Source organism: Copidosoma floridanum, unplaced genomic scaffold (assembly GCF_036245765.1).
Source record: "Copidosoma floridanum isolate Cflo_tuat_1 unplaced genomic scaffold, Cflo_Japanese_pri ptg000011l, whole genome shotgun sequence".
Lineage (NCBI taxonomy): Eukaryota > Metazoa > Arthropoda > Insecta > Hymenoptera > Encyrtidae > Copidosoma > Copidosoma floridanum.
In genome coordinates, this window is record NW_028321888.1 from 4270764 (window position 1) to 4285130 (window position 14367).

The following is a 14367-nucleotide window of genomic DNA, read 5'->3' on the forward strand; positions in this document are numbered from 1 at the left end:
GCGATTACCTAGAACAAAGAAAACTTATGTGTGCGGGTGTATGTCCTTGCACGCCAACCTCTCAATTTTTGAATCAGTTAAATACTTCCTTTTAAGTTTGCACCTTGAAGTTAAAAAAATTAAGAAAACTTTGTAAAGTAGTTTGAAAGTCAAAACAGAAAAAATGTAAGTATAATATACTAGCAGCCCCCCGTCTCGGCTTCGCCCGAGACTTATTAAATAAAACACCGTAGTGTGTTGACATGTAATGTGAAACATTTTCAGTTAGAAATTTCACACATATTCCTGATACATCTCAGAGCAAAAATCTTCTTATTAAAAACATATTTTTCGGAATCCATATAGTTTATTTGGTTAAATAATGAGGTGTAAAAATTCAAAAAAATTATTATGCTAAAAAGTACCGTGCGTACTTTATGCCATAAAATAATCGGTGGCCATAAGAAGCCGTTGATTTACAGTTTATCCCGTGTAATTCACGAAAACGGCTATTTTTTAAAGCTGTTAAGATTTTAAACTCCCAAAAAATTTATATTAAAAAAAAATTTTTTTTCCTCATATCTCACAACTTTATTACCAGAGCAACAAAGTCCTGGACCTTAAACCCTACATTTTTACTGCCACAAAAACACAAATACATTTTCTACTCATTAAAAAATCTGAAGAAGGATCTTTAAAGATTTCAGAGTAATATAGGGTCGTCGGTCACCGGGTTTTCCAGCCTTGCGAAGAACAACTCCGCAGGTGACGTCTGCTAGTGAATGGCTGACTTAGTTTAACAGTGCCCGTCTTTAGTTAATATAGTCTTTTAGTCGACGAATTGCTTCCAGAAATAGTAATAATAATGTATTTGTTGGCAAGGTAGTTTACACTTAGGTGGATTCTAAAAAGAACCGATGAAATTGATGGTTAAATAGGAAACGTAAATACTTATAATGGCCCTAAAAAGCGCCAGTGGTGAAACTTTCAGGCTATTCTTATTCCTGATCATGAAGAGCTGGCTACGGGTTGCTTGATTCTTACCCTGGTAGTCTCGATGTACAGAGACTGTGATGGAGGGAGGTACGCTGCTGACCAAAGAATATCTCGTCTCGGGTCGTTCCCCGGATAACCAACCGCTCATCGTTAGACGGGAACATGTGGGTAAGCGCATTGGGGACGCGACGACCAAGAAGGTAGCCGTTGTGGCTGCCCATGCTCTTCAGAGCTCAGAGCTGTTTTCCCTTGCTTACATTTGTAGCCACAAATTCTCTAACTGCACTAGGTGGGATGGTGGGACTCCCTCACAACTCTGATGAGTTGGAGCAGATTGTGCTCTGGCTAGATATGACTCCTGGTATTGTGACAGAGACGGCATCGGTTGGAATTAATTTTTTTTTCTTTTATCGCACTCGTCGAGATTCAGGGTGAATGGACACACAGGTCCCTTCCTCCTTAGGGAAGAGTGTCGTCCGTAACCGGGATACCCAGCTGCAAGACTATTATCAGCATTTTCCACTCAGCTCGTTGAATTGCCGAAGCTCGACTACAACACTATGGAGATGCTCCAGCCTATTATAACCACACTTATTTAATTATGTTGCAGGTAGCTTTGATTTTATGTCGACGCCATCTAGCGGATTTTACTGAACTAAAGTGAAAAGCTGGCATATTTTTGCAAAACTTTGAGCTCATTTATTGCTATTGTTATTAAATTTTTTAAGATAAAAACTATACTAAAACCATCTAGGAAGTATCATGAATCAGTGTGCAAAATTTCAACAAAATCGGTTCAGTAGTTTTCGCAGTTAGCGATTACAACGGTTTTAGCGCTTGTGCTTAATATATTAGTAAGATATCTTTTTGTTAATTAGTAAGACAATTTTTTGCCTCGTTTCTAATCGCAAAAAATATCCAGGGGATAAAATTTAAGAAACATTTTATATCATTTTATTGACTATATAGTGTTTCTGGAAAAATCGTCTCTAAGGTTCTTTTTACTTCACTTCAACATTCTATTACGGGATTTTAATTAGGCCTTGTATTAAGTACCGATAAGAATATTCAAAGTAATAAAAATGAGAAATAGTGGTATTACTTTCTGGCCGTAATGAATCTCTCTGATCGTAAATGACGATTTTTAAAATTATACGACTGGTGTAGCATCAATACTACTTCCAAAAGGAATGATTAGTCATAAAACATTTTGTTTACCATAAGACTTAAACAACGTAGAAAGTTCTTTCTTAGAATTTGAATCTGAAAAGAAAAAATTGAAAGAAGTAGATTTAATCACTCAAGACGAGGCTTCTGTGATCCTAAAAAAAGCTTTAGAAATAGTTAAAAGATTATTACGTAATTTAAGTGATACAAATATCCATTTTGGTTATAAATCAATTATTTTAGGATGCGATTTCAGACAGATTCTTCCCGTTTTGAAAAATAGTAATAGAAGCATGATTATACAAGAAAGTATTCAGTCATCATATCTTTGGTCGTTGTTTCGTATTCTAAAACTTAATATCAATACTTATTTAATTGACAATATATTTTCAAAATTTTTATAAGATACTGGAAAAGGAAAAATTAAATCATTTCAAGTACCAAATAAATGGAAAACAACTGATGTTTGCTCCAATATTTTTGGTAAACATTAACTTTTCAATAAATAGCGCTACACTTACTTGTCATAACAAATATACTAATTTTTTTAATAATTAAATTCTAAATCATGTAAAAAGAGAAATAAAAGCATATAACAGCATAGAGCATGCTACTTACCAGTGTTGATAAATCTGATCATGATATTTATATAAATTTTTCAATTCAATTTCGAAACAGTATTCGTAAAGGCTCACAACCGCATAAGCTTAATTTAAAAATTGGAGCAATAGTTATGTTGATACAAAATTAAGTATAGTCGATGGCTTATGTAACAATACAAGATTGCAAATTACAAAATTACTTAAATACAATATTGATGGTTTATGATTTTTGGTTTATGCAGTAGCACAAGATTACAAAGTACAAAGTTACTTAAATATAATACTGAAGCAAAAATAACAACTGGAGAATAGATTAGAAAGAGAGTTTGTATACCAAAAATAACTCCTATTACAGGAAATTCATCATCATTATCTTTTGTTTTATACGGAAAGCAATTTGCTTTAGTCTTAGCGTTTTTAATGACTATCAATGACTATCAATAAATCTCAAGATCAATGTTTTGTTGATATTGGATTACATTTGAAAGAACCACTGTTTTGTATGGTCAATTATACGTCGCGTTATCAAGATGCAAAAATAAAAATGGAATTTGTATTCAAACAGGACGTGATAATAATTCAGAAAAAGAAAATTTTGTTTGGAAATAAATGTTTGACGTTAATTTATCTAATATAAATAAAAAAATTTTTAATTTTTTCACATTAGCAAAAGCATAAAATTGTACGTAATATTCTTGCACAGTTTATTTAAATAATAAATAAATGTATTAAATCAATGAAAATATCATTTTAAAATTGTTTTATGCCGACACGCATTATTTTACATATTTTAATAAACATGATTTTTATCTGTTTGTGGTAAATAGGGCTACGAACAAGGTCCATGGTTTAAATATTCTATAAGATTATTGATTAAGTATAAAAAAATTTTGTTATGTTCTTATACATATTCAATAATGCAATTAATAGGCTATTAGAAAATTGATCAAAATTTAACCCAACAAAATAATAGTTAGAACTAACAGAATTTTACCTTATTAGAGAGGGGCGGAGGGGGGGGATTAATAAAAATCAAGTGCTCGGCTGAGGAGGGGGAGGGGGTGGAAGAAGGCTAACTAAAAATTTAACCCAATAAAAATTACGTAAGAATTTTGAATTTTACCTTACGTAGAGGGGGCAGAGAGGGGTTGAGGGGGGTTGTGTAGAATGACTTCAAAATCATTAAATAATATAGGGATATATATATATATATATATATATATATATATATATATATATATATATATATATATATATATATACACATGAATAAACACATACATTTTAAATCATATAGTTGTAAGACCAAATTCAGTAACTAATCCTTCTTGCTTTCACCTTAACCCTCCGCAAAATTTTCAATTTTTTCTTTCAAATAAGGGAAAAAATTTAACATTTCTTTGTTATATCAACCCAATACAACATATCCTATGAAAATAAAGACCTCTCTCGATCCGCCCCCCTTGCCCACCGTCTGCCACCTCACATTTCAAGTAAACGATTCTGAAATGGTACATCAGTGAAATATACGTTTTCTCTAAAATAAACATAAAAAGAGATTGCAGTAAGGCACAGAACCAATGGAGCTTGGAAACTTTCAACTACCCATGACGACGATGTACGGCAATATCCTCAGAACCTCCTTTTCGTCAACTGTAACTGCATGAACTTTATTGGTTTTAAATAAATTGTATCATCTTTGAATTGTACTAACAAGAGTTTGGTTGGCAATAGTAATTAATTTCATGTTTTTAAGATTAATTTATATTCCAAATTTAAAGTTAGAGTTGAAAGTCCTGATAAAGGATTGCAATTACGCAAAATTTTATACAATAATACAAAGTTAGAATAATAGAAAGGAACAGTACTACCAGGGCAACTAAGTCTTGGAGCTTTTTTTTCTATTTTTCAGCACCACAATTAATACAAATTCATGTCATTTGGCCACTTAAATAGTTAGAAGATTTCATCAATAACTTTTAGAGTTATTACTAAGAACTCATTTGTAAGCTTATATATTATTTGTTCGCCCTTTTTTATGGTTTTGCTTTAGTGTCATAAATGCTCTGCGTCAGTTTTTCGACACCTGAAAATATATACATTAGAAGAATTAAAATTTTTTTTTTCGGAGCACTCTTTTACAACTCTAGGCATGGCTTACAACTTTTGTAAGCCCTATAACGGGCAGTTCTTTTGACAACTGTGTAACGTTAACATACAAAGTGTGTTAAAAAAGTAAGGTGACTTTATACAGAAAAAAATTTTCATTTATTCATCAATACTTATGTTTCCCCTTATAAAGTAAATCTCCTACGATACGATACACTCGTGCCAACGCTTTTTTTAATCTTCGAAGCGCTTCTCATAAGCACATTCCAGTACAGTTTTGAGCTCATTCAGCAATGCAGTCTGTGTGTTTTTGATCATAGAAAATCTCTGACCTTTCATAGGTCTGTTTAGTTATAAGAGCAACAAAAAAAATCTTTCACAAGCAAAGATGAGTGAGCAGAGGCATGATGGTGATGTAATAGCCATGAATTGTTTCTCCACGATTCCAAACGTTTTCTTCAGATTACTTTTCGCAAGTGGTGTATTGTGACCATCGGTCGTATAACTATATAAGAAATAGATACATTTTTTTTTAAATTCGTGTATACGTTTTTACATGTGAGTTTAAGGTTAGGCGCTTATAAAGGGCAAGTGCACTCGCGCATCAGATAGGTGCTTCTCTAGGAGCTTGCTACACAACACGTTCCGTACCGCCGCCCGCGCCGCAGTCTACAAGCCTACCACAGTACGAGATGGAATAGTCGCCAAGGTATGACTTTTTCTTGTTACCTGTCTCTTTTTGGCACGTCGATTTCTTAAAGTAAGGACGGCAAAGATTCGTGTGCCTCCCTAAAACCGAGGTCTCATGCAATAGCTAGTTAAGAGTCCCAGCTCTCTAACTTGGATTCCCTTGCTTGGGAGGCTACGAGGCGTCTCTTTCCAATCAAGTCTTCGTTGGCAGTCCGTTTGTTGCGCACCTTACGGCTTTTTACATAAATGTGTTGTTTAATTTATGCGTTTATTACTATTATTATTATTATTATTAAATGTTAAATAATTTTTTGAAACACTTGAAACACAAACGTATAAATAAATAAGTTTGCGTCGTTCTTAGAATTAATTCGCGTTCTTATTTTGTAGATCGTGGTAGTTTTACATGATTGTCTTTCATATTGATTTTTTTATTGTACTCCAAAAACAAGTCTAATGATAATATATAAATGAAATGAATAACATAACGACCTTTTTCTATCTCCTAGTATAATTCATAACTATTTGGGCTATTACCTTCACTATCCGGGTTCGCTAAATCTGTTAATTCGAGTTAACAGTGACCAGCGACCTTCACCTTTCCTGATTGTTTTCCCTTCATACTCCTTTCTTGTGTAAGTGGTTGAAGTCCCAAATTTTTTAATATAACACTTCGTATACATGTACAATACACTAATGCATTGAAGGATTTCAAAAACGAAAAGAAAACCATAATTTCATAACCATTTAAAGTTCATACAACCAAATATTAAGGCCATAAGTTTATCTTAATATTTGGTTTAAGAATTCCAGTGTATTCAGGAAAAGATAAAATTCAAAACGTTACAGTAAAACTTCAAGATAATACTCTTTCTTGACCATACGACCATATAGTAAGAAATTCTAATGCACTACGCTGCAGTAATCAAAGAACACAGTGAAAAAAAATCTAATATTCAATCAAACTTGGCGTTCTTTTTTTGGCTCATCCAGCCTCTTACATTAGGACGATGAAGTTTTGGTTTCGATATTATAAATATGTACCTACAATTTGTCACCAGTTATGACCCTTTTGAGAAAATCTCCAACACATATCTCATGCCCAAACATTCGAAAAAATGTTATGGTACGAGCTAAGTGATAGATGCGACAGTTTTCCAAAACAATTTTGTTCGGACTCGCCTCCAGCGTTTATTCACGTGAAATCTCAGACATTCTTAAACTCGTTTACTAGGTGCTTAATATACTATTAATTGCACTATATATGGAAAGAAGAAAATAAAAAAATTAGCGTTTTCTCGAACTGACCCAGAATTGGTAAAGCTGATAAAATTTTATTTTGAACTAGAAAATCTTGATGAAATAGGAGTAATAATCATAAGTGGAAAAGACAAACGCGCTTTTAAAATACTTAATGAAACAAGCCGTTATCGTAAAAATAAATGGACCGTTCAATAATTTTGGAGGAAAGACTACGAAGTTTTTTCCAATAGTCCTGAAAATGCATAAAAAATATTAGTATTCACAAGAGCAAAAATTAGGCAGTGATTCGAACTATCCACAATGATATCGTAAAGACTTTGACCGTTTAATAGAAAACAGTTTTGTCCAAAAGGTGACTAAGGAGTTAATTAATAACAGGTTATGGTGCCTTTTGCATTCAGGGTACAAAATGTGAACAAACCCGGTAAAACTCGTTTCGTTTTCGACACAGCTTCAAAATCGAAAATAATTTTGTGTAACACCTTACTACTTTTCAGTCCTGTTTTTTAAAACCTTTGTTGGGAATTTTCCTGCGATTAAAACTATATTTTTATGCTTTACAAACTAATCTATGAGATATGTTCTCAAAAATCAAAATTCACAAGGGGGATCAAGACGCTACACGTTTTTTTTAGCACGAAACTCAGAATTCGAACAAAGTTAGTGAATACAGAATGACTTCTATGCTTTTCAGCGCAAAATAATCCTCAAATACCGCGCTAATTGTTAAAGATAGAAACGCTTGCCTCAGTAAAGAAAAGTATCGTTTGACCGCAAAAATATTGATCAAAAACTGCTAAATGAACGATTTCTTGGAAAGTTATAGCTCTATTTGTGGCGGCTTTCGGACGAGTAACTCACTAAAAAATGCATAGTTCGGCATCTAACAATAAATAGGTGTTAATGGACTCAAAAATAAGATTATTTGTAAAATCTGACAATTTAGAAAAGGGCCAAGAAAAATCACTAGGATTAAAGTAGCTCGATATTTTGGACGAATAGACAAAAATAAACGACAATACATTGGTACAGACTTAATTGACGAAAATAAAAAATTTAAGAAGCAAGAATTTTTTAGCTTAATTATGGGAGTCTTCGATTCACTAGACTTTTTAGCTCCCTTAACTGCTCAGTCGAGAATATTGATGCAAGATGTATAGTTAAGTAAAATAAAGAGAGACGTCTGTATTAAGGAATCGGAATATTCACGCTAAATACGTGGTTTTACGCATTGCAACAAGCTAAATCATGTAAAATTTTAGGATGCTATCAATTCAACTGTTATCAAACAAGCAGAGCAGAATAACACGTATTTTGTGATGCGAGCTCCAAAGCATATACTATCGTAGCGTATTGACAATTTTTAATTAATAATTATAATCACATTTCTTGATCATATCTGAAAGTCACGGGGCGAAAATGCAAAAATCAAAATCTAATCAAGAAGACTCGTCGATCCCGCGATAAAAGTTACAAGTGGCGGCTTTAGAAACTAAAACTGATTAAGTATAAAAGACGAGTATTGGTTTAAAATATCTAAAAAAGTTTTTAACACAGACTCTAAAACTGTACTTCAATAGATTCGGAAATACCCTAGCGATTTTAAAACTTTTAAGGGAAAATAAGCGTTAATGGCCACAGGAAAATTTTCTCAAACAATTTAATCATGACGTCGCTTATGTTACCCAATTGTCTAAACATGAACTAATACAAATTTTTCGATTTTCTTTTAGCAATCGTTTAATTTTTTTAGTAACATCAGTTTTGCAAGCAGTTTATTTACTTACCAAAAAAAAACGTGTTCATTGCATATAATATTAAAGCTAAAAAAATCTGTATTTAAATTGGTCGAACAGTTACTTTTCCAAATGAAATAAAAGCAATTTGAACCGTTACCAAAAAATAGCCTAATCCTAACTATGAAAGCAGCTTTAGATGAGTGTTGAGCTACAAGCCATTACTTACGCAAACAATTTACCGTCATATCGTATTTAGCTACCCTAAACAAACCAGAAAATTTGTCAATTAAAGAATGTTTTGGAGTGATCCGGAGCTTCTTCTTCGCGTAAATCCATCATCACATAAGTAAGAGGACGAGAGTTTACATCATGTTTGATTTCAATCAAGAAAGTCGCCAAAACTTCCTCTCGAGGAGCTTGCTCTTTTAATCATTCTCTTTCACGTAAACAGTATTGAAATTTACTTTTGTTTATTCATAAGCATTTTTTTTCCTTTCCTTCCTACATTAGTTAATTTTTTTTATGAGCCCTACTGCTAAGTTTCTTAGACGAATTAATAAATTTTTATACTGGCTAATATTCACACTAATATTGATAGTTTTAAATATCGGCTTGCTCTTTGTAAACAAGTGAATGAATCTTCACTAAAAACTAAGCTCATAAGCAATGATTTACTTTCAAATTTATTCTTTCACACAAAAGACGGACATGCAAGATAAACAAGCATCAAAGTTTATTCAAATTTCATGTCCAAAAAAATGAGTAATTTAATCATTTCCTTATGTCCATAAAGAGTATTTAAATTTAAGTATAAGAATGATTGTGAAAATTTAATTGTAATTTTTTACGTATAAAAATCTTTAAAAAATCACTTTGTATTACATAAAATTATTTCTGACCTGTGAAGTAACAATGGCTTGCCAGGCAAAAAGTTGTTGCATTATTTGAAAACGAGCATCTTCAATGCTTGGGTATAAGTACATAGTTTGATTGGTGATCCTAACTTCGTGTAACTGATTCTGAACTTTGGGATCCCCACCTAATCTGTGTGTTGGTTGTGTTGGAGCATCAGTATCCATACTCAGATCAACATCTTTTTTTCGACCCATCAAAGCATCCGTCCAGGCTTTAATCCCTGCTTCAAGGCGAGAAGCAAGCTTCCTTTCGACTTCTTCATCAAGTCTCGAAACCCAGATATGGAGATTAGAATAATTTTTCAAGGATAGTTCATCGACAGACTTTTGTATTTTTGTTAAGATGTCAGCAAAAGTATTAGCTGAGTAGGGACATGTTTCTAATGATCTTACGTCGATATCTAATTGTTCTTCAACGACCAACAAGTCTTCAACTTTTTCTTGGAAAGATAGTACTACATCAGACAATCGCTGTACATAAGAATCTAGTTTATAGCTTTCCCAGATCAGCGTTATACCCTAAATTTAAATTTAACAAATAAAATAAACAATAAATCAAAACATTATCTACTATAAAATCAAAGCTTACCTCTGATATTAGACTTAGAACGTCCTTTCTTAGACCAGCGATAAGGGGAATAATATTTGACTTATCTTCGATCTGTGAATATGAAAAAAAAAACTTTAAGATAAAGAGTGTAAGAAATTCAAGTGTACTGCATTAGTAACAAGAGACATTAAAAAAAATAAATTTGTTAAATTTAATTTTTTGTTATCAATATTACAAAAACTATTTTTTTTACAATTTTCACATAAAAAAGTTTACGTACATAGCTCGGAGAAAAGGATAGTGAAAACTACACAGTGAGCCATATGGATGTAAGCTGTAGCGAGCCCAGCAAGGGCACAGTGTAACTTAATAATCACAACAAATCACAGTATAAGTTAGTTTTTTGAAAGTAGAAAGTATTGAGTGGAAAATATGTGAGCATAAAAAAAGCAAAGAACTTAGAATCATAATCAGTCATTAATATTAATAGCACAAGAACAAGAAGATTTAAAGCACTATCAGCTGTTTCATTAAGGCTGCACTCAATATATTTTTTTCTCTTTCTACTACTTATCTTTTTCTCTCTTTAAGCTCGCGTTTTCCATCGACTTAAGTACTATGTACATGGATATACTATATGCCAAGCATCAGAGCTAGCGCTTCGCAACGCACTTATTAGGAGAGATGAAGGAAGATAACGGTGCAACGTCTGGTCTACCTTTCTTTTTTTCCTAACGCGGTGATAATTTTGTCTAAATTTTGTCCAACTTCATAATCATTTTCTATCTTTTCATTTCTGTCTTTGTTTTCCATGAAAAGGGTGATGTAGTTGAATAAGCAAATGCGTAAGCCAGGGTATTTTCGTTCATATATTTGGTCAAGGTTCAATCAATACAATTTGACAACGGCATGTTGCATTTCTATCCTTTTATTTTCTTAGCACTCTTACAATATCAAAAGCCCACAAGCCAAAAATTGAGCAAACTATAATGCGTCGTACTTTTGACCCCATTAACATTACAGTTGAGCGAACGCTGGGATCAGTATCACTGCTATATGATATTCCTTAACAAGTAAGCATATGCCCCTAAAAACAACAACAATACATGTTAAGGAAGACAGAAAAGATATAGAAAATCATTTCCTCTCCCTGCCACGAGATAATACAGACTCATTCTAAGAATTTATGTACGTCTTATTGTTTCTGGCCATTGGGACGACGACAAGAAGGTAAGATTTTCGGGTATATGAGCCTATAGTTTCCTTCACGATCAATCTATTCGATGGTCAGACCAGCTTGGGTGGATACTTAAAGCCGTGGCCAGACTCAGTACACGACCTGGAGAACCCAGTCGGTGCTATCTATGGTCAAGACAGCTTAGGAATTATTCCTACAGCAGGAGCCAGACTCATCACGTAACCTAAAAAATCTAGTGATAAAATTTGAACAGTTACTAATATGGTTTATAATACAAAATAAACATTATACAGCCTTTCCCTCGTTTTATCGCATAAAATACCTTGTTGTGTGCCACTTAATTAACTAAAATCAATCTCTAACGCTACATTGTGTGCTAGTTAGTGCAAATGCTGACAGTCAAGCCACTAGCTAAAAACTTCATAACTAATTGTCTGCTATTGGTGGAAATGCCAACAGCATAAAAACGCGTATATTACATAGCAACAAAAAAAAGTGAAACATAAATCTCGGGGGTCTAAGTAGGTGTACTAAGAGTTTTCGGGGTCACTGAATCTGAATATAATGTCCATATAACTCCATGTCATCAGCATTTTACATAACCTCAAAAAAACTACTTCATAATAAAATATCTCGATATCTCGAGCTCTACAATTCTAAAAAAACTAAGAACCATTAAAAATGATACCCTTAACACCTTTATTACTCCACATCTTTCCCCCACAACGACACAACCCAATGACCTAATAACCTTACAACCCCATAACCCAGAAAAAAAGTCAAAACGTCTCAGTTCTAACGCTTGGTGTTTACGAGCTTGATGTAGTAACTGATACCTAAATTTAAATCTTTATTGGTTTTACAACATCTTAACTCCATATCCTAATACCATAACACATAAGCCCTACAACCCCATAACCTAAAAAATAAGTCAAAACGTCAGTTGTGAGTGACTCAGCTCTAACGCTTGGTGTTTACAAGACAGATATAGCACTTAAGACTTAAATCTACATTGTTATCGATTTCACTAGACCTTAACTCCATTACCTATAGTAACCCTATACCATAACCTTATAACCTTACAACCCCATAACCCAGAAAATAAGTCAAAACGTAAATTTTGAGTTTCTTAGCCCTGAAACCTGGTGGTTACACGACAGATATAGCACTCGAGACTTAATACTACATCGTAACCCACTTACTCACACTTATTGGGGTGCTTTATTACAGTGTGTCTCCTTGCCCCACGCTCATTGGTGTGCTTTATTACAGTGTGTCCCCTTGCCTCACACTTATTGAGGTGTTTTATTACAGTGTGTCTCCTTGCTTCACGCTTATTGAGGTGCTTTATTACAGTGAGTACCCTTGTATCACACTTACTGGGGTGCTTTTATTACAGAGCCCCCTTGCTTCAGACTAATTGGGGTGCTTTATTACAGTGTGTCCCCTTGCCTCACACTTGTGAGACATTTTATCAGGGTATAATCCCCGTCCATCAACTAAATAAGCAATTTGACTCCTAGATTATTACATTAATACAATAGGGGTCATTGAAAAATTGTCAAATTTAAGGACCGTCGAAAATGCCTGCATCCAATTTTGCCTCGCTGAGTTTGGCCATTTTGTCTCGTATGTACTTAAGACACTTACCATCTTTGTCTAAAGCTTTCATTTACTGTTTAATTAAACCAAGTTTGAGATGCAAAGGTGAAATCAAAAATTTTGTCTCGTGTACAAGAGGTGGCTTAATAACGTTTGCAGAACCAGATTGAAGCTATGATCGTTTGAGCCACTCTTTCTCAAGGTAATAATTGTTTTTATCTCTGCTGTCGAATAAACATAAAAAACATGGGAATTTTACGTTGCCACTTTGCATATCCAGAATCATTCCTATGATTTTAAGATCACCACAAATTTTCCATTGATGTTCAGAAAATTTCATTTTCTCCAGAACAATTTCAACATTTTCATATATTTCCTTCAGAATTGTAGAGTGGGCAATTGGTGCAGGGGATAAGATATTTATATTATGCAAAAGTATTGTTTTTCAACTACGATTAAAAGAGTCTACAAAGAGACGCCATTTGTCTGGTTTGTAAACATCAGGTTTGAGTGTATTTAAAAGGTTGGGAATATCATTCCAATGTACAAAATCGAGAGATTTATCCTCAGTAAAGAAAGGTCTACATTCACTCTTTCGATTTCGATAGTTGTTATTTTGACACCTTTTTCCAGAAGATTTTTTTTCTTTCAACCTCGAGGCCAAAAGCTTGTGAGCCTCTTTTGATAGGCCCAATTCTCTTCCAAGATCACTCAATTTATCTTGACTGAATAATTCAGGCAAGTAATTTCGGCTTGTGTAAACAGAAGGTGTATCCGACCCATTAGCACTCTCACTTTCTATCATGTCTATATCAGCTGTAACCATCTTTTGCACATCATTGGTATCTATTCTTTCTACATCATTTATTTCAACACTTATATTGACTTCACTTTTCATTGGGCGACCACATTTCGCGACAAAACCTATTTTGCAGAAATGACTGTGTTTGTTTTAAAATATTTGATTTTCTAGCAGGTTATAAAATTGAAATACCGTGTGTCAGTCATACAGAAAAAACATTTATTTTTCGATTCTGCCTTGTTCCATAACGTTGGAGTAGAATGTTTTAAGTTCGATAAGTCTTCATTATTGTAACAATCGATCATCATTTTATGACAGGTACGACATATTGATTGAGGGACCCAGTTTTCATTAAGATTTTCTATATATAGATCAAAACAACATTTGTATGCTTGGATGACGGCATCGCTTACTTTTTTGTAATACTTAAGTGGTTAGTAAATACCGCAAACATAACAAAAAGTTTTTGGTTTATTTGGGTCATCATTTATACGCACAGTAATAGGTTACACATTCCTTGTAGCTCTATACGTCGTAGAGGCCAAGGAACTCTCCTCTACGAAGCTACGGTGGCTGGATGACGACGCCTGGGGGTCCGCTTGCTCACCCCGAATAGCCGCCGATACTGGGTATCCAACTCCCTGCATCGGAAAATTTTTCCGCATGTTTGCCATGACGGCGTGAACACCGTTATCCAGGATCTCTGCCGGATAACGGATTAGCTCCGTTGCCCACCGTGGACCACGGGGAGGAGCC

General features: G+C 33.8%; 1 protein-coding gene across 3 annotated transcripts in view; it reads right to left on the reverse strand.

Annotated features, from left to right (window-relative positions):
• Positions 1–14367, reverse strand: part of Dhc64C (dynein heavy chain, cytoplasmic) — an 897235-nt gene that overhangs the window by 618728 nt on the left and 264140 nt on the right. For all 3 annotated transcript variants that reach the window (XM_089590008.1, XM_089590007.1, XM_089590009.1), the window contains exons 6-7: positions 10049–10120; positions 9445–9978 (exon numbers count right to left, since the gene is read on the reverse strand). In XM_089590008.1, coding sequence (XP_089446134.1) covers positions 9445–9978; positions 10049–10120 — 606 coding nt within the window. The remainder of the gene's footprint in view (positions 1–9444; positions 9979–10048; positions 10121–14367) is intronic.